Consider the following 18,830-nt stretch of genomic DNA (forward strand, 5'->3'; position numbering starts at 1 on the left):
AAATTAAAAAAAAATACATGCATGATGTATTCTACAATAACAAATTTTGAATAACTAAAAAGAAGGGCCACCTACAACAAATGCTGTAAAAATATCAAAAGATGAAGACTGAGAAATGACTTGAGATTTGGCAGCACAAAGACCTCAACAGAAGCAGTTTTGAAAAAAATAAATTTCAAATACAGTATTTTCACAAGGACAAAAACCCAAGGTAACTAGAATAAGACAAAAGATGTGAATGTCCTTTATACAGGAAAATACAAAATCTATCAAAACACTTTAAGGAAATCTAAATAAATGGAGAAACACATACTCTTCTTTCTTTTTAAGATTTTATTTAAATTCAAGTTAGTTAACATATGGTGTATTAGTTTCAGAGATAGAGTTCAGTGATCTAACAGCTGCATAGAACACCCAGGGCTCATGACACTACATGCCCTCCTTAATGCCCATCACCCAGTTACCCTATCCCCTACCTCCCTCCCCTCCAGGGACCCTCAGTTTGTTCTCTATAGTCAAGAGTCTCCTATGGTTTACCTCCCTCTCCATTTTTATCTTACTTTATTTTTCCTTCCTTTCCCCATTCATCTGTTTTGTAAGAAACACATATTCTTGATTTGACAATTTTATATTGTAAAGATCATTAACTACACTATACAGGTCTTATAAAATCAACACAATTCCCATCAAAATCCCCAAATGGTTTTTGTAGGATTTGTCAAGCTGAAATTAAACTACATGGGAGTAAAAGGGGGCAAGAGTAGCCAGGGTAATTTCAAAGAATACTAGAATGCTCTCTACCATCACCAATTCCCACCATCTCACACATACACATACACACACACAAACACACACGCACACATGCACTTAAAAATGATTATAATGTAGAGACATAGACCAATGAAAAAGAAAACCTTAAAACAAACCAATTCTACCTATCAGTAGAGAAAGGACAGAATATTCAATACTAAGATCTCTACCTTATTCCATTTACAAAAGTGAATTCCAGATAAAATTAAATACAATAAAAAAATCTTTAGAAGGTACCATGATTGCATTGGGGCAGCGTGGCAGAGACTGTTAGCTGCCTACAACTTGTCTGTACCAGTATTTTATAGATTTGAAGTTGACAATTTCTAGAGTATCCATGTGGAAGAAACTCTGACATAAGGACATCTGTTACAATATATTTTGAATAGTGAAAAGATAGAAATTTTCTAGGTAACCCTCAGCAGAGAAATGGATAAACTTGTGGGTTAGTTGCACTATAAAATTTAGATGTTAAAACAAACTACATACACATTTAAATATGTATCTAGATACATAGCAAAAACATGAAAAAAAAAACCAACAACCAAGCTATAGAAACGTTCCTTATACCATTTACTTAGAACTGTAAAAACACAAGAATACTGTATGTTATTTATAGATAAAGACATATGTGGAAGCATAAAAAAAAAATCTACAGAAAGAATTTACCTCTGCCAAGAGTAGAATGAGGAAAAGGGCTTTAGCTGTACCTAGAACATTTTATATCTTTAAGAAAAGACATCTATAACAATATGGCAAAACGTTGACATAAATAAAATTAGCATGGTGGTGATCTGAGTATCTGCTGTATTACTTCCTGTTCGTAATATTGCATAATTTTTAAAGTTCTAATTCCTTTTAAAAAATAGAATGAGGGATCCCTGGGTGGCGCAGCGGTTTAGCGCCTGCCTTTGGCCCAGGGCGTGATCCTGGAGACCCAGGATCGAATCCCACGTCGGGCTCCCTGCATGGAGCCTGCTTCTCCCTCTGCCTGTGTCTCTGCCTCTCTCTCTCTCTCTCTATCATAAATAAATAAAAATTTAAAAAAAATAGAATGAAACCACCCTATACTGGATTTTTAAAGGTAATTCCCAGTGGTCAGAGCACTGATCGTGAACTGCCACCTACTCCTGCAGCTCCATCTGTGCCTTTCTGTCCCTAGCCAATACATCCCAAAGTGCACTTGCTCTAGGGATGATGGCCTTCACAACACTAGCACCGTGCCTAACAGCAGCAGCTATAAAATCAGTATTTGACAAACAACTACATAGACCCCTTGATATGAACTTCTCTAACCATCTGCACTTGCACATGGTCAACTTGATACCATTCAACTATCAAAGTAACCAAATTTCTAGTTTTTCTGATCCTGTTCCTTCACCACCAAACCACAGTTCCTTCTTTCTCAAGGGTTCTAACTTGTTTTCTGCAGATTTTCTGGTGCCCTTCACTATTCCTTAGAGCCCTGCCCATATTTAGTCAACTTGGATTCTGCTTCCTTTATAAAAGTTCTTCCTATATATTTATGAAAACTCATTCATGACCTCACACCAGTATCTTCTGAAGGGCATCCAGACTGCCCTTGACTCTAAGGTTGTTTTTGCAAAAGAGATCTTCCTTTAATTCCTTTCCTTAAATTTAATTTCTCCCATTCTGCTGACTTTTCTATTTCTTTCTGTTTGCACACAAACAGAATTTGAGATAAGTTTCCTGCAAACCTTTCATCTACCTTCAGAATCCAAAGTGACTGTTTTGTGGAAGATGACTGAGTAGATCTTAGAAAAGCAGGTATATCATTCTGGGGATTCAAACAACTAAGTAAAGTGCCCAGTTGAAAAGGTGCCCTCCCCAAGAGAGCATGATATAAAGGTTAAAAATAAATGCTAGTCTAGTAAATTAAGAAATATAATGTGTACAAGTAGAAAAGATTCTCACATGAGTGGTCTGACGAGATGTTGTGTGGAACCAAAACAAAGTCATCCGTGTCACAAGAAGAGTTCTTGCTACTAGTACTGGCAGAATCTTTGGACACTTGTAGGTAGTTGGGAGGACCCAATGGTGGGGAGGATAAGTTTTCTTCCTGAATATGCTGCATATCTGGAAGGGACTAAAATTAACAACATAAAATTAAAACTGGCCTAATAATAAAATGCATGTCAGAATAGCCATTAGACTAAGGAATACTGTCTTCATAAGAGTGGGCATAAAGTTCAATTCCATCTTAAAATAAAAAAAAAAATCTCTTCAGAAAATCTTTCCCTTAGAGAAGCACAGTTTCAAGTGTCTTTGTATAAAGACTTCTCAAATGGTTTTCAAAAGTGATACTTAAAAATACAGCATACCACACATCATGTACATGTCTGCCTCTCCTGAAATTTCTGAGGTGTGTTTTTATCATCTCATCACTCCCGGTGTCGGCTCCTGGCCTAGCAGGGCAGGTACTCAGTAACTATTCATTTGAACAATGTCCAGGGACTTTGGACTAATGACATCCTGTACATGTTTTAGAAGTTTTAAACCTCCAAAGAAGAACATATTGTAAACAGGAAAGCAAGACACCATGTTATGTAAAAAAGTGAATAAACCAATATGGATAACTGCATTCAAACCTAGAGAATCATGTACGCTCGCAGAAAGAAAGATCTGGAGAACCTTATAGGCTGTAGGTATGTTCCTTTCGTTCCTCTTTGTTAGGGGGAGGAGTGGGTTTGCAGGACATAGGACAGGAAGGAAAGAAAAGCATATAAAATGTATAAACAAATAATTAGATGTAAGCAGCATTTACCTAGTTCAAGGACTCAAGTGACACCTCTAATTAAACGTCTTGATTACATAATGGTTTTCTCAAACAATAAAGTTCCTAACTCATTGTGTTAAGTCCCCTATGATCCTGTTTAACCTCTGTTTCTATTTAAGAAAAGGAAAAATACTACACAATGCCCTTTAAACTTAAACCCATGTCTTAAACACCCAATTCACTGCTAGTGCTCCTCCAAATGTCACAGTGCAATGAAATCTGTGTCAGATCTCCTATTGTGTGTGACACACACATGATATACAATCTCATCACATTTTCAGGAGACCTTTTGTGTCAAGGTAATAAAGGGAAGGGGCAATGAAAGACTACTATGACTGATCATCTAACATGGACTAGACACTATTGAGAGCTTTCCACGTCTTACCTAACCCCAGTCCTGTTCTGAAACCCATTTCATATATGTATAAATAAACAAAGCTCCGAAGTTTAGGGAATTCGCCCAAGATCATGCAACTAAATAGCAGTCGAGATGTGATTCCCAGCATCTAACTCCACGATTTCTTTCCACTGGTTTGGGTGGGCACTTTCTCAAGCTCTTCACTGCATTTGTAAAGTTGGTGCCCCCACAGCATCTGAGTGGAAGGGATCTTCTCCCCCTGGTCTCTCCACTGTGCCCTAAGCCTATTCCCCTCTATGTCCTCAGAGACCCGGACCAGCTCCCCTCTGCCCCTGATGCTCTCATCCTCTCCCTCTCCGCTGGCTTTCTCCCCCTCCGTGCATATACACCTTCCAGATTCTCACACCTCAAATCCCTGCAGTCCTCTCAATTGCCATCTGCTCTCACTTCTCTACTTTTTAACAATGTCTCTTGAAATGATGAGTCCTCACAGACACAAGCTCCTCACCTCCTATGTATCGCTCCACCCACCATAATCCATTTTCTGCCTTCATCTGTCCAACGAAATGGTCTTTATTGGGCTTACCGTTAATTAACTCCCACTGCCAAGTCATGTGGACACATGCTCTATTTCTTAAGTTACCTGCACTGCCGACTGTTCTTGACACTCTACCCCTTCACTCAGTGCCCCTGCTTCTCCTCCCACTTCTTAGTCTCTTTTTTGGGCACCTGCTTCTCACTTGTCCCTTAAAGGAGAGGAAGTGGAGTTCCCCAAGGTGCCACTCTGGGCCCTCTGCTACTCACATTTTTATACTCACCCCAGTGACCACTCCAACCCTCCTGCCTTCAAGTACCACCTCACCTCTGCAGCCTAGATCTCTCCAGTGAGCAAGGGACTAACTCACCACCTTTCTACTGCAAAGCACTCCTCCCCACACTCTCTTACTGAGCGACTTCATCATTATCCATCCATTCGGTCTCCAGTTCAAGCAATTCCAAACCCTACAAACTCCACCATTCTCTTACCTGGCCCCCACCTTCCCCTTAGCTCAGACCCTCATTCTCAGAAAAACAAAAAAAAATAATGTGTGAGAGTCTGCAGTGTTCTCTTTCTTCTAATAGACCACTCTACTCTCTGCTAGTCTACCAGTAGTACTAGTCTACTTCCACCCTGTTTTTAGAAGAATCTAGCGGGTTACAATACACCTTCACCTAAAACCACTCAGATGGTTCACCACAGCCAAATCCTGTCATGATACAGCAGCTCCCTGCCTCTCTGACTTTACCTCCCCCTCCCCACACCACCAATGCTCTCTATACTCACCAGACTGGACTGCTCGGAGAAGCCTCGTCCACAGAACTTCCAGCAATGATGGAGAAGTTCTACATCTAAGCTGTCCAGTGTGATATAGATCTACTAGCTATAGATGGCTATTCAACACTTGAAATGTGGCTAACATGAACAGGAAAAAATTTTTAATTTCACTTAATTGTAGGAAATTTAAGTGGGCATGGGGGTTACAGAGTCCTTTGAGTGGGTCATGTTTCCATGACTTCATGAATAGGGATTCCTCTGTCTACAATACCATTCTTTTACTAATTCACTTTGCTTAGTCTTTCTTCAAAATGCAGCTCAATGCCCTCCCCTGAGCAGCCTTTCTGAGCTCTTGACCTGATTTCATGCTCTCATTCACATTCCCACAGGCAATAAAAAGGCATACACATATGCTTCTAACAATGATTGATTTCTATCTCTTCTCCACACAGCTAAATTAAAACCTCCCTAATGTAAGCTCATTCATTACTATCATTACTATCAACCAGAACCTTACACAAAGTAGGTATTTAATAAAATATTATGAAACCAATAATTATTCAAGAAATATTATCTAAATAGCATTTAAACTATAGCTGGTATCATAATTGAAAGACAGATTTGGATTTTTTTCCTTCCAAAGATTTCTCTGGGATAAAGCAGCAGCTGGATATTTGTGTGAGAATATAAGAAAGAGAATGTTACATGTGCATGCCTGTGTGTATCAACCTTCCATATGAGAGTCTACTCCAGCTGTAGGAAGGAAGGGGACATATGTACAAAATCACCTTACTTTTGTTAGATTAAAATAAAAGCAAGGCCTACTAAACCATCTCAGTACCTGGAAATTATACAGAAACATTCTTGATTTCCTTTTATTCCCCAGCTTTCCTTTTTCCTTTTTTATTTTTACTTCAAGCATTAGGGTGCTGTTTTTTTTTAGCTTTTTTTTTTAAGTAGGCTCCACGCCCAGTGTGGAGCCCAATATAGAGCTTGAACTCACAACCCTGAGATCAAGACCTGAGTTGAGATCAAGAGTTGGATGCCTAAGGGACTGAGCCACCCAGGCAAGGCACCCAAGCATTAGCTCTTAATAAAGGCCTTCTAAAAACAGTTTTCCCACCAAAGTTTTTAGCATCTAAATACACCTCTTCTCTGCCTCCAGCATGTCCTCACTCCTGTTAGCACTCCCATCTCTTCCCCAGCAGCCCAAACCTAGCTCAGTATGCTCTCTCTTCCAATGCTACCCCACCCAACAAAAAAAAAACCAACTTGCTCACTTCAGTCAAAGCAATTTCCAATTCAGTGTCCCTCCTACTGGACCCTCTCTTTCTCAGTCATTCTACAAACAGGCTCCTTTATTCTGGCTTTCCCACAACTCTCCCACAATTAGATTCTGCCCTGTGGCTCCTTTCTCAAGCATAAACTCTGCTTTTCATCTCATGTATCATGCTATATCAAATATAGACTTCATAATAATAGTTACAGTTCATCGCATACTCACTATGGCTGCTCTTTTCAACCAAAGGTTCATGAAGCCTGTGTTACCAATGAGGGAGCCACAGCTCAGCTCTGGAACTGACTTACCCAAAGTTAAAAGCGAGCAAGCAGCAGGGCCAGTGCTGAAGCCAGCTGTGCCTGGCTCCAAATAAAGCCAACTGTCTTTCCATGTCATTACACTCCTCTACATGTCCCCCTAGCCACTCCAAATCCAGTGTTTTCTTATATTCTAGACTGAAACAGGAAATACACAACATTTTTTTTTCCTCTTAGGGAGAAGAATTCATGGGGATCTAACGTTAAGTCTTACTAGCCTGTCTGCTTTTCCTACTTGGTTTAAGCCTGTAGGGTTGTGCAAAAAGGTGTTTTGCCAGTTTTAGGACTCGTCTGCTTATGAGAGGCTGGTTCAGCATCTGCTTCAGCTATGGGCTGCTAGGTTTTCCTTGAAAATAATAATAATAGCAGTTGCCACTTACTAAGTATTGTAAGTACCAGACATGGTAGTAAAGTGCTTTTGCTCATTTATCCTTAAGAAACCCCATGAAACAGGTCAATCACACTCACTTTGCATATGAGAAACAAGCTCAGGGATTAAGTCATTTGTCCTGGTCAATGTGGCAAGAGAGGGATGTAGAAGCTCCCAAGCCGCATGCTCTTAAATCTCTGAGGTGAAACCCGCTAATTATACAAACACTTCCTTTTATGACTGCCCCACCCTCCACCAGCAGAATTCAAGAAATCCACGTCTACCAGGCTAATCTGGAAAATATTCACAATAGTGGACACAAGAGCCCTTGGACCTTCAGCTTATGGGTAAGACTCAAGGTCACAACCCACACTGCAACAGAGATTTGGGAGAAGGGTCAGAAGAGGGCAAAGTAAAACCCTGGGAGAGTGGAACAGGAAGAAGTAGTGACTGGAAGTGACCAGAAATTGTCAGGATCTAGAAGAAGCACTGAGGTTGGATGGAAGAGAGCCATGGAGAAAATGGCCTGGAAACTCCAAGGGAGGGAAGAGGCTGGTGTAGAACAACTCCTAAAGGACTGATAACCACCATTATGGGAACTGAGGTCAGAGGAATGGGCTCAGAGGTCACTCCCCACCACTGGTAATTCTATGTACTGAACAGATATCCAAACTGATGTCATGACAGTTGGAGAAAATAAATAATTTATTACTATCTACTTGTAATGGGTATGTTTTGCAATTATCATCCTTTCCAACCCCCTAGGGCATGAAAAGGTGAGAGCACCATACTCACTGTTCAGAGGAAAACGGACCAGAGAAGTGACATTTCTTGCTGAAGCTTATACAGCTAAGTGAGGGCAGAGGTCCAAATCTAGGTCCATCTGACCCAACAATGATGCTCTCTCCCAAACCTCAGCAGCACTAGTAAACACTGTCCATAAAAAGTATATCCACAATGTTTTTGCAGGCTCCATTATGAACAGAGGTAATAGCCCTAACTCTGAAATTATTTTTAATAAAAGCAAAACTTACTGGTGGAGATGCAAAACGACAAGATGGAGAGCTACCACAGGAGCTTCCAGAGACAGAGCCAGCGTACACGGGCACTGGGACTGGGCAGGCTGGGGGATGAAACACATGAAGAGAGATACTACCCTGTAGTGCAATTATACAGACTGTCTCACAGAAAACCTGGCAGAACTACGACATCTTTGTGCCGACCAAAAATTCATTCTCCTACTTATTACAGCTCCCAAGGATAAAACTAAAACTGCTGTAATTACTAAAACTGTTTCAATTTGGATTTGGGAAAAAAAAAAAAAACTGTAATTAAATAAGTATGGTTACGGGTATTGACGAAAAAACTCAATGAAATCTTAAGAGGCACAATCGAAAATTAGGGATCCCTGGGTGGCGCAGCGGTTTAGCGCCTGCCTTTGGCCCAGGGCGCGATCCTGGAGACCCGGGATCGAATCCCATGTCGGGCTCCCGGTGCATGGAGCCTGCTTCTCCCTCTGCCTGTGTCTCTGCCTCTCGCTCTCTCTCTCTCTCTCTCTCTCTGTGACTATCATAAATAAATAAAAATTTAAAAAAAAGGCCTACTTTGCATTTAAAAAAAAACAAAAATTAATTTTGTAACACAAAATATTAATTTTTCTTAAGTCTACATTCACTCTGCAAGTAAAAACACACAAAAAAATTAGGTACTCACATTTTTTCACTGGAACTTGCTCAAGAAAAGGATGGCTAAAAAATGCTTCTGTAATGAAAAAAGAGAATGCAACTCTTAGACTGATGCTGACTAGCAGACAAGTTAATCTTGTTGATATCTTTGAGATCATAAATAATTGTTAACTTCTTTATGTAGCCTCCATCTCCTTCCACTGCAAAAGCCTATTATTTTTATAAATCTATAAAAATGATCAGATTCTAAGTCATTATTAACAAAAAATTGGATATAATACTTGTAAATTTTGCAACAAGTGCATTCCCAACACAGCAGGCCCCGAGCAACCAAAGCAGCTATGTGCTCTGACATATGCTGCCCTCACATAGACAATCCCATGGAGGGCTGTAAGCAGGCCCTTGCTAAGCACATACATCAAGCAAGGCTGTTGTTAACTGTTCTAAGAAGCAATCTAGGCAATGGATTTATACAATATATCCGATCCTTCTATCCCAGAGAGATATTCCAACAGCTGGTTTCACATTTTTTTTTTTAAAAAGCTGTTTAGTCTGATTTAGTATTTTGGCTATCCACCAAGGAGAAAACCTACACAATAAGCCTGCTAATTAGATAAAGATAAATAAGCAGGTGAGTACATGGCTGTTCCTTATTTTACTTTCTTTACTTTCCTATGTGTATAAAGTATTTCATTATTTCTTTACAAACCCACAAAGATAATCTCATCTGTCATGAAGTCCCAGACCTATATGCTAGTAAATCTCACAGAGCAAGCAAGAAGGCAGCGCCACACCAGTGTGGGGGGTTTAAATGAGCTAATACAAGATGAAGATAAGCTTAACTCAGGTCCGTCTAACGAACGTATCTTCCTCTGAAGGGTCCTGTGAGTCTCACTGAAATAAATCACCAAAAGTCACTCAGAGTATATTATCATTTACATAACCTGCTAAGGAATAGAAGTGTGGAGGGTTTTTTGTTTTTGTTTTTGTTTTTTTAAGTGTGGAAGGTTTTGAAGAAAAACATGAGTTTTCTATCCAAGATCATTTTTAGAACAAAAATTAATATACATATACATAAATTCTAGTTTGACATATGAGATTTTTTATGCTGATTTTTATGGACATAATAGGGATAAAATAGAAAAGATATTTTTAAAAAACTTGAATGCAAATGCTCTGAAACCACATTCCAAACCAATTGCTATGGTATGGAAAGTATACATTAATATAATCTGTCATTTTAAAGCTATTATTGATGACTAAGTTGTTTCAGTATTGACTGATACCTCTCATGGTTATAGAGTAACTCTCTAAATTTAATCTCTCACTCCGAAAGAGAAAAATATTTACCAAGTGCATGTGCTGAAATTTAGTTCCAACTTTACAGAATTTTAAGAAAGTACATATCCAGACTATTTCACCTTGTCCCCTATATGGAAACTTCTAGAGCTGTTGTCAACTGAGGGCATTTGCTAGAACAAAGAACTGCATGCTTTACATACCAGCTTATTTAGTACTCACAAACTTAATGCACGGCATTATCTTTCCTTTTATGGACAAGGAAAAAGCACATAAAGGCCATGTATCTTCTCTAATGTCAAAGAGCTAGCAAGTTGAAGGACTAGAATTCAAACTCTGGTCTATTTTATCTAGAAGCCTATGTGGATTTCCGTAATACACATGAACGGACCAAAACTCTGAACTAAGTTTTTGCAAATCTCTATTACTATTACAACTAATTACTATCAGAAAAATCACTTTTTTTTCTAAAAATGCAAGATCAAGGTTAACTTAATAAGCATTTTCATTGAACATTGCTTACAGCTTTTCTGGTCTGACATTTAAATTTAAGTCATGGTGCTTTAACATATGGTTGGTAAGAATAAGATTGATAAGAACAATCTTTTACATGACATTGATAAGAACAAGTTAACAAACTGTCCTCCAAAGAGGAGCTGAGACCCAAACAATTTCAGGGAAAAACATTTCAAAGCCTTCAAGAACTGGATAATCCCTACAGTATTAAGCATTCCAAATTCTCTCATTACACAAGAAGTGGAAAAATATTATTTGAAAAATAGACTGTTAACTTAAAATACTTAGAAATGTTTAGCTCTAAATGATTAAATTATAAAAGGAGAAGGGGGCAGCCCGGGTGGCTCAGCGGTTTAGCGTCTGCCTTCGGCTCGAGGTGTGATCCTGGAGTCCTGGGATAGAGTCACGCATTGGGCTCCCTGCATGGAGCCTGCTTCTCCCTCTGCCTGTGTCTCTGCCTCTCTCTCTGTGTCTCTCATGAATAAATAAATAAAATCTTTTAAAAAAAAAAAAAGGAGAAAGGCTCAAAATCAATGATACGGCTTCTGCCTTTAGAATCTAAAAATCTAAAATCACAGCCTCTGTGGAGCAGCCAGAGCCTGTTCTCCTGCAGCCCTACAGCGCTGGTGAGAACCAAGCTTCACAAGGGTTGCCACACGCAGAGCTGCGCCTCCTTGTCTCTCAAAGCCCCATCTTCAAGGCTGGAGTGTTTCTCCTCCTTTCCTTCCTTCCAGTTCTTCTCCCAAATATATCCCCAGCCTAGATTTCTCCTCTGAACCCCAAGTGCCCTTTTGACATATGCACCCCTATGCTGAATGTGTGTGTTCTGTCTACCAGGTCCAACCTGAGCTCCTGACTCTCCCAGAACCTGCTCTGCTACACAGCCTTTCCCGTGTCCGTAGCCAACAATTTCATTGCTTCACGTGCTCAGGCCAGAAACGCTGGAGGCATCTTTGAGTTCTCTCTCATATCCAATTCATCTGTACCTCCCGCTGCCTCTACCTCCAAACAGACCCAGGATTCAGTGGACTCCTGGCCACTTCCGCAGCTACAATTCCAGCCTAAGCCCCTTCATCTGTTCCCTGACTGCCCCCGCCCCAGCCTCTGTCCTCCCCCTACCTCACCACCTCTCTCCACAGTCTGTTCGCAACGGGCAACCAGAATGATCCTTTTTTTAAAACATCGGTCAGATCCTATTATTCCTCTGCTCAATTTCTCCCCATCACACTTTGAGCAAAAGCCCACGTCTTCAACTGGCCTTCTAACTGTTTCTCCAGTGTACATGGCACACTCCCAGCTCTGGGCATCTGTACTGGCTGTTCACTCCGCCAGGAAAGCTCTTCCCCCAGACATGCACACCGCCCACTCTCTCACTATCCTGTTGTCCATCAATCAAGTCTTTATTCAAAGGCCACTTCCTCAGAAAAGGCTTCATGGAACTTAAACTTTCAATCTCTCCCCCATTCACATTTCCCATCCCTCTTCTTCCCTATGGCACTTATCACCTTCTATGTGGTGCATAATTATAGTTTATCATTTGTTTGTCTCTCCTTCCACAAGAATATGTGTTACATGAAGACAGGGATTTTCTTTATCATTTATTACTCTATTCCCTATACCTAGAACACAGCAAGCACTCAGTATTTACAAAATAAGGGAAACAAAAAAGATAAAGAAAAAGAAAGAAATTGACTTTAATTTTCTTCTGAAAACTCTATAGTATCTTTTCAAATACAATCTTTTTGGGATACACAAAAATCAAATTAGAAAGCGTACAAAATTTGAAAATATTACTTACCAAAGTCCATTCTATCTTTCTGGTTTCTCTGAAGCAAACCCAAAAGGAGATTAGCCAAATAAGGTGATGTTTCTCTGGGAATACTGGGAGAAAGGGGAAAAAAAAAAAAAAAGACTCTAAGTGGTGAGTTTAGACATATTAACTACATGACTTTTGCCTTCGTTATGGTAAATGAAAACGTATATGCAACTTCACAAATACATTTTATACCAAGAAGATCATGGTAAAGCCTCATTCCTTATAGGAGAAAAACAAAAACAAAACCCAAAACCTAAGCAATTGCCTTTGACAAAGAATATCCATCCGGGAAGATTCCTGCATTGCACTTATTATCTGTTTGAATATCTGCAGGAATAAAGCACTTCACAAGCACAGTCTTGAGTTTTAACTAATATCTGCTAGAGTTCCTTATTAGAAAAAGAGCCACCTCTAGTTCTGCCTACAAAAGGGCACAGCTTAAACAAATACAAGTGAGAAATAATACAGCTTCCTAAAATCCATTAAGGATAAACCAATAGAAAAATAAGTAATAGGAATATGCAATTCACAGAATAAAAACTACAAAAGAACATTAAACAAATGGAAGACTGCAACTTTACTAGTAAAGAGAATAGTGCAAATTAAATTAATAGCTAATTGGTCCTCTTCTGTTTGTGAGACACCCAGTCTGATAACATCCCATGTTGGTAAAAACGTGGGGAAACAAGCACTCTCTTCTACTGTTGCATGGCCAATTTGGAGGGCATACCTTTTGGTCTAACAATTTCATTTCTAGGAGTCCATCCTAAAGAAATACACAGAAGTGAACGTACACACACACACACACACACACACACACACACACACACACGCTTTTCACTAAACACCGTTTGGAGAAATAAAAAAATGAAAACAAGGATCTGACTAAACAAAATATGATACATCTAACCACAGAACTCTATGAGCCATTTAAAAGGATAAAGTAGTTCTCCATATCCTGTTGCCCAACGATGTCTAAGATACACTGTAGAGTAAAAAATGTTGCAGAACAATTTCCAAAGTTGATGTAATTTGTATTGAAATATGTGTGTATAAATACATAAATATAAACACGTGTGTATAAATATCGACATAAGCATTCAAACTCCCATGGAAGAGATATGGAAAGATAACAAAACAAGCTTGTATTACCCTAGAGAGCAAGGAAGGCCCAGGGAGGAACTGACCTCCTCACTCACACACATCTGTTTCTGTTTGCATCTCCCTCCCCTCAAAGAGCACATAAAACTTCTGTAGTTTTTCCTTTTAAATATACTTTACATTTTAAACAAGAAAAATAAAATGGTACAGCACTATCCAGGAACCGATGATACACCAGTAATTCTCTGATTTGTTGCTATAATGAACATTTTCACGTTACCATCAGCTGAAAAAAGATTCAAGAACGGAAACCAGTAAAACCCAGAGCTCAACGAATGTTGTGTTCACAGACAGTAAAACACAGCAAAACGGAACACGTACCTAGGCATTAAGCTTCTGTTTTTTTCATAAAACATCCTTAGGTCTTGAGGACTATTGGCCTGTTTAAAAAAAAAAAAAAAGTTTTATTTCCTAAACAGGGGCAAACAGTTCAAATCATGTGATCCATGCTCATCTTATTGCTAGACAGCAGACATTCTGAACCTGAAAGCCGTGGATGGCGGAAGGAGCCACAGATGGACACTAGAACTCAAAAACCTCTGGACCTGCGTGCAAATTCTGCGTATCTAGGCTTCGTGTATCTTTGCTGAGGTCAGCCTCTCAGAGGAGCCTGAAACTTAGGAAGAGTTAAGAACCACTACTCTGGAGGTTATCCAGCCTACCCAACCCATACATTTTTATTGTGTAAAATTAGGGTATATTTTACCTTATTAGGACCCCCAATGATGCAAGCCAAGAATGGAGCTGTGGCTACCTTCCAGTCCCTCCCTGGCAACTGGCAACAAGCAGCACCCTCCCAGTAAGGGCTGCTGGATTACCAAAGCCACTCCACCACTGCCCCTCCCCAAACAAGCTAGACTGAGAAACTGAGTGTCTAGACTGGCTAGGGCACTGATTTTATATTATTTTCTTGGACAGATATGTTTACTTTGCTCCAGTTTTCAGGTTCAAAAAACCTCTTGGTAACTGGGCAATATGAACTCAGGAGGAATCATCCTGATTAGTTCTAGAGGGACTCTTTCTGACAGGATGTGAGGACGGTGGAGAAGAGGGAAGAGTCACTCAGAATAATTTCCATAAAAACTGAACTATCATGGGATCCCTGGGTGGCGCAGCGGTTTGGCGCCTGCCTTTGGCCCAGGGCGCGATCCTGGAGACCCGGGATCGAATCCCACGTCGGGCTCCCGGTGCATGGAGCCTGCTTCTCCCTCTGCCTGTGTCTCTGCCCCTCTCTCTCTCTGTGTGACTATCATAAATAAAATAAAATAAAATAAAAAAACTGAACTATCACCTCCTTCTTACCCAGCAGTGGCAGGAATAGAAAGCTGGAGATGGTTTCCAGTTTTTCTTCCCAGCCCAGGCCTAGCCCTCACATGGAGTCCAGGGCCCCCAAACCAAGCTAAGCGAGAGGTGATTATCACTGTCACACCATTTCCCACCAGGTTGTCAGTCCTGACCCTGGCTAGTTTTCACTAGCCCAGAAAACACAGAACAGGCTTTATGCCCAGGCCAACTACAAAGAGAAGGCAAGTGAAAAAATAAAAATAAAAAAGCAAAAGCAAAAGATGTTCTGGCTCGCTATAGCAGCTTCTGCCTGTGACAAAATCAAAACAAGTCACAAGGGAACCAAAAACGCTTCTTTCAATGTATCCCTTGTTTTATAAGTCAAAGGCAACTGTGAAACGAGAAGATCCCAAAACTGAGCACATAAGTAAAAAGTCAGGCTACCTGAAAAGGTGGTTTTCCAACTAGGCATTGATATACCACTGTTCCTATGCTCCACAGGTCTGCCTTAGCATCATAATGTTGAGACATAATAACCTCAGGAGCCTGGGGATAAAAACATTGCAGACACATGCATGATGTTATTTACATAATCAATACCAATAAATTATCTGGTAAAGGTCACACATGCTCCTAACAAAACTACTAAAACAAGATCACACTGTGACATTTCCTTAATCAGATGATTCTGCAGTGAACTTAAACCACATTTTTACCCTGGGATTTACTGGTAAATCTCAAAAACAACATTGCCTGAAAAGAAGCAATTTATAGAAACAAATATTTCTATATATTATATGGACAGTAATACAGTAAGAGTACTAAGGCTATAACAAAGAAAGATACACACCAAATACAGGGCAGAGGTTACTCCGGGGTAGAAGAGTGGGAAATGGGAAGAGGGAAAAATTTAAAGGACTTGGGCTATTGCTGAAATATTTTATTTCTTTCTAGAAAAAGAAAAAAAGATCAAGGCAAACATGGCCAAATGTTATCTTCATTAAATATGGACAATAGGTACATAAGTGTTTGCTGTATTACTCCCTTTCTTTCCTGTCATTTGAAAGCTTTTAAAATAAAATACAAACTATGATGAAAATACAATAAGAACTGTCTTAAAAGCAAAGGCATTTGTTTTCTCTGCTGCTTTGTTACAGCTCTTTTCCCATCTCTCACTAGATGTTGCTTTTAAAAAATACCAATAATCCAGACAAACATTAAACAGAAATGTCAAACATGCTCAAAGCCCCTGAAACTTTATTTTCCAGGAATCCCATTTTTAGTAGTCATCCCTGGTAAGCTTCTCACTGATTTGGATCAGAGAAAATCCTTATTGAACATAAGCCCACTTTAAACTTAGAATTGAGACAGGTATATAGATTTACTTTGCAGAATTCTAAAGCTCCATAATTAAGCTATTTCCAGGCTTGAGGCTTCACATTGGTTTGGAAGTTTCACAGCCTTGTCCTTTCAGACATGGTAACATCCATATGGAAGGATGAAGGGGAGAACTAAGGTTTTTCAGGTTTACCTGTATGTAACACTACTTGAAAAACCTTCTATGATCCAGGAATCTTGCCAAGAGAAATAACATGCAAGAGATGAACATGTTTACCCTAGAGATGAAGAAAGGTCCCCAAAAGGGTTTGTTTTTTTGTAAGTTTTCCCTAATACTACATATCAACTATAGCATGACCACACTTCATCAATTTGTGTTTTCATTTAATGTATTCGCAATTTTCTACTATTAATAACTTTTTTTTTTCTTTTTAAACTTAAGCTAAACAGACTCCATGCTGGGTGTGGAGCCTACTTGAAAAAAAAAAAAAAAGGGACACCTGAGTGGCTCAGTGGTTGAGCATCTACCTTTGGCTCAAGTTGTGATCCCAGGGTCCTGGGATCGAGTCCCACATCAGGCTCCCCTTGAGGAGCCTGCTTCTCCCTCTACCTATGTCTCTGCCTCTCTCTGTGTGTCTCTCATGACTAAATAATCTTTTTTTTTTTTTTTTTAAAGTAACTAATGGGGGATCCCTGGGTGGCGCAGCGGTTTGGCGCCTGCCTTTGGCCCAGGGCGCGATCCTGGAGACCCGGGATCGAATCCCACGTCGGGCTCCCGGTGCATGGAGCCTGCTTCTCCCTCTGCCTGTGTCTCTGCCTCTCTCTCTCTCTCTGTGACTATCATAAATAAATAAATAAAAAGCCTTTAAAAAAATTTAAAAAAAAAAAAAATAAAGTAACTAATGGGTGACTAACTTTTTACAGTTCACTATATTAAAGCAAAAGATGACTTACAACATTATCAATAGTATAATCAGTGTTGGTAATATAAATAACAATCTAGACTATCCATAAAATCACATCTTACTTGAAAACAGCATCATACTTAAATTCCAATGCTAATGGCACTGTACTGTACACACGTAAGGACAAAAAAAACTCACTCACCATGTACATTGGGGACCCACAGAGCGTTGCAGCCATCATGTTACTATGTAGATAACGAGCAAACCCAAAATCCGCTATTTCACAAAATAAAAAGGAGAAAAACAAAGTATACTTTACTCACACTTAACACAGAATGTATCTTCAAGACACAAGAGGGCACAAAGGAATTATGAAAAATTTGCAGCTTATTGAATAAGTCTGTCTGCCAAAGAAAAAAAGTTTCTACCTCAATTTCGACAAGCTAAGACCTAGTAGTGATCACCACCTGTACAAGCCACTGCTCTGCCAGTTTTATAACTAAGGAGCAATCACTAAGCTTTGGGAGAGAAAACGCTCATTGTAATAAAGGATTCATTAATACATCTCTCACTAAATATCAATACCAGGTATAGAATTTGAATCGTTTTCTTCCTTCTCCAGATCTGGATGTAACATGCGTAAAATCAGAAATTTCTTCAAATACTGGTAAAAGAAAAATTGGATTTTTTTTTTAACAATGAAAAGAAAAACTTAAAAAAAATACCCTGTATTACAAACTGCTTCAAATAATTGTGAAAAGAAAGGCTGATCTAAATGGTCTCTTAGATCCCTTGGGTTAAAATCCCATGAGCTGTAAAGAACTGGGGTTACTCAACTGTTGCCACTATGGCTATACTAACTGCTTCCCTCTGATGAGAAACAGAATAGGGTTTGCTGCTGGGAGTCATGTTTGGAGTCCTAACGCAGGCCCCTTGGGCCTAAGATTTAGCACATGCTGCTAGTAATGTAAAGGGTTCCCATATCTAAATGTACCTCACAGAACTCAGTAAAAATTCCAAGAGTACATCAACAAAATCCATCAGTTTAATAAAGCTGAGCAAAAGTTATCTAAACAACAATCTCAAAATTGTCCTTTGCATAAAATACTACATGGCTATTTACCTATTTTGATGCGAATACCACTGACGTTGGACTTTCTGCGATTGGCATATGACAGCAAGATATTCTGTGGTTTGAGATCCCTGTGGATTATTCCTTTGCTGTGCAGAATTCGCATGGCAGCTGCGATCTGATGCAGAAACACTCTAATCGTGTCTTCACTAAGAGTTCCTTTAGCTGGTAGAAGAGGAATCGCACAAATATTTAAGCACACACAAAATCAAATACCATCTGCATCTTCCATCGACAGAATTAAGAATACAGAGGGAATAAAGAACTGGGATTCAAATTTTTTTTGTTTTACTCTAACAATTTAAGTCTATGAAAAGGTATCAGACACCTCAAACATTTCACTTGATTTGTATTTGCATCTCCTGTCTTCACCAGGGTTTTTCCCTTTCCTGTTTTTACTGGTGAAGCTGTCCACGTTACTCTGAGCACAACAGGTACTCAGCAAATG

At 39.5% G+C, this 18,830-nt stretch overlaps 1 protein-coding gene across 2 annotated transcripts in view; it reads right to left on the minus strand.

Moving 5' to 3' along the window:
- ULK2 (unc-51 like autophagy activating kinase 2) overlaps nt 1–18,830 on the minus strand; it is an 83,813-nt gene that overhangs the window by 44,207 nt on the left and 20,776 nt on the right. For both annotated transcript variants that reach the window (XM_055305433.1, XM_055305432.1), the window contains exons 6-13: nt 18,374–18,547; nt 17,453–17,526; nt 15,452–15,553; nt 14,045–14,103; nt 12,545–12,627; nt 8,960–9,007; nt 8,281–8,369; nt 2,746–2,917 (exon numbers count right to left, since the gene is read on the minus strand). In XM_055305433.1, the coding sequence (XP_055161408.1) occupies nt 2,746–2,917; nt 8,281–8,369; nt 8,960–9,007; nt 12,545–12,627; nt 14,045–14,103; nt 15,452–15,553; nt 17,453–17,526; nt 18,374–18,547 (801 nt within the window). The remainder of the gene's footprint in view (nt 1–2,745; nt 2,918–8,280; nt 8,370–8,959; nt 9,008–12,544; nt 12,628–14,044; nt 14,104–15,451; nt 15,554–17,452; nt 17,527–18,373; nt 18,548–18,830) is intronic.

The sequence above is a fragment of the Nyctereutes procyonoides genome, unplaced genomic scaffold (genome assembly GCF_905146905.1).
Source record: "Nyctereutes procyonoides isolate TBG_1078 unplaced genomic scaffold, NYPRO_anot_genome, whole genome shotgun sequence".
Classification (NCBI taxonomy): domain Eukaryota; kingdom Metazoa; phylum Chordata; class Mammalia; order Carnivora; family Canidae; genus Nyctereutes; species Nyctereutes procyonoides.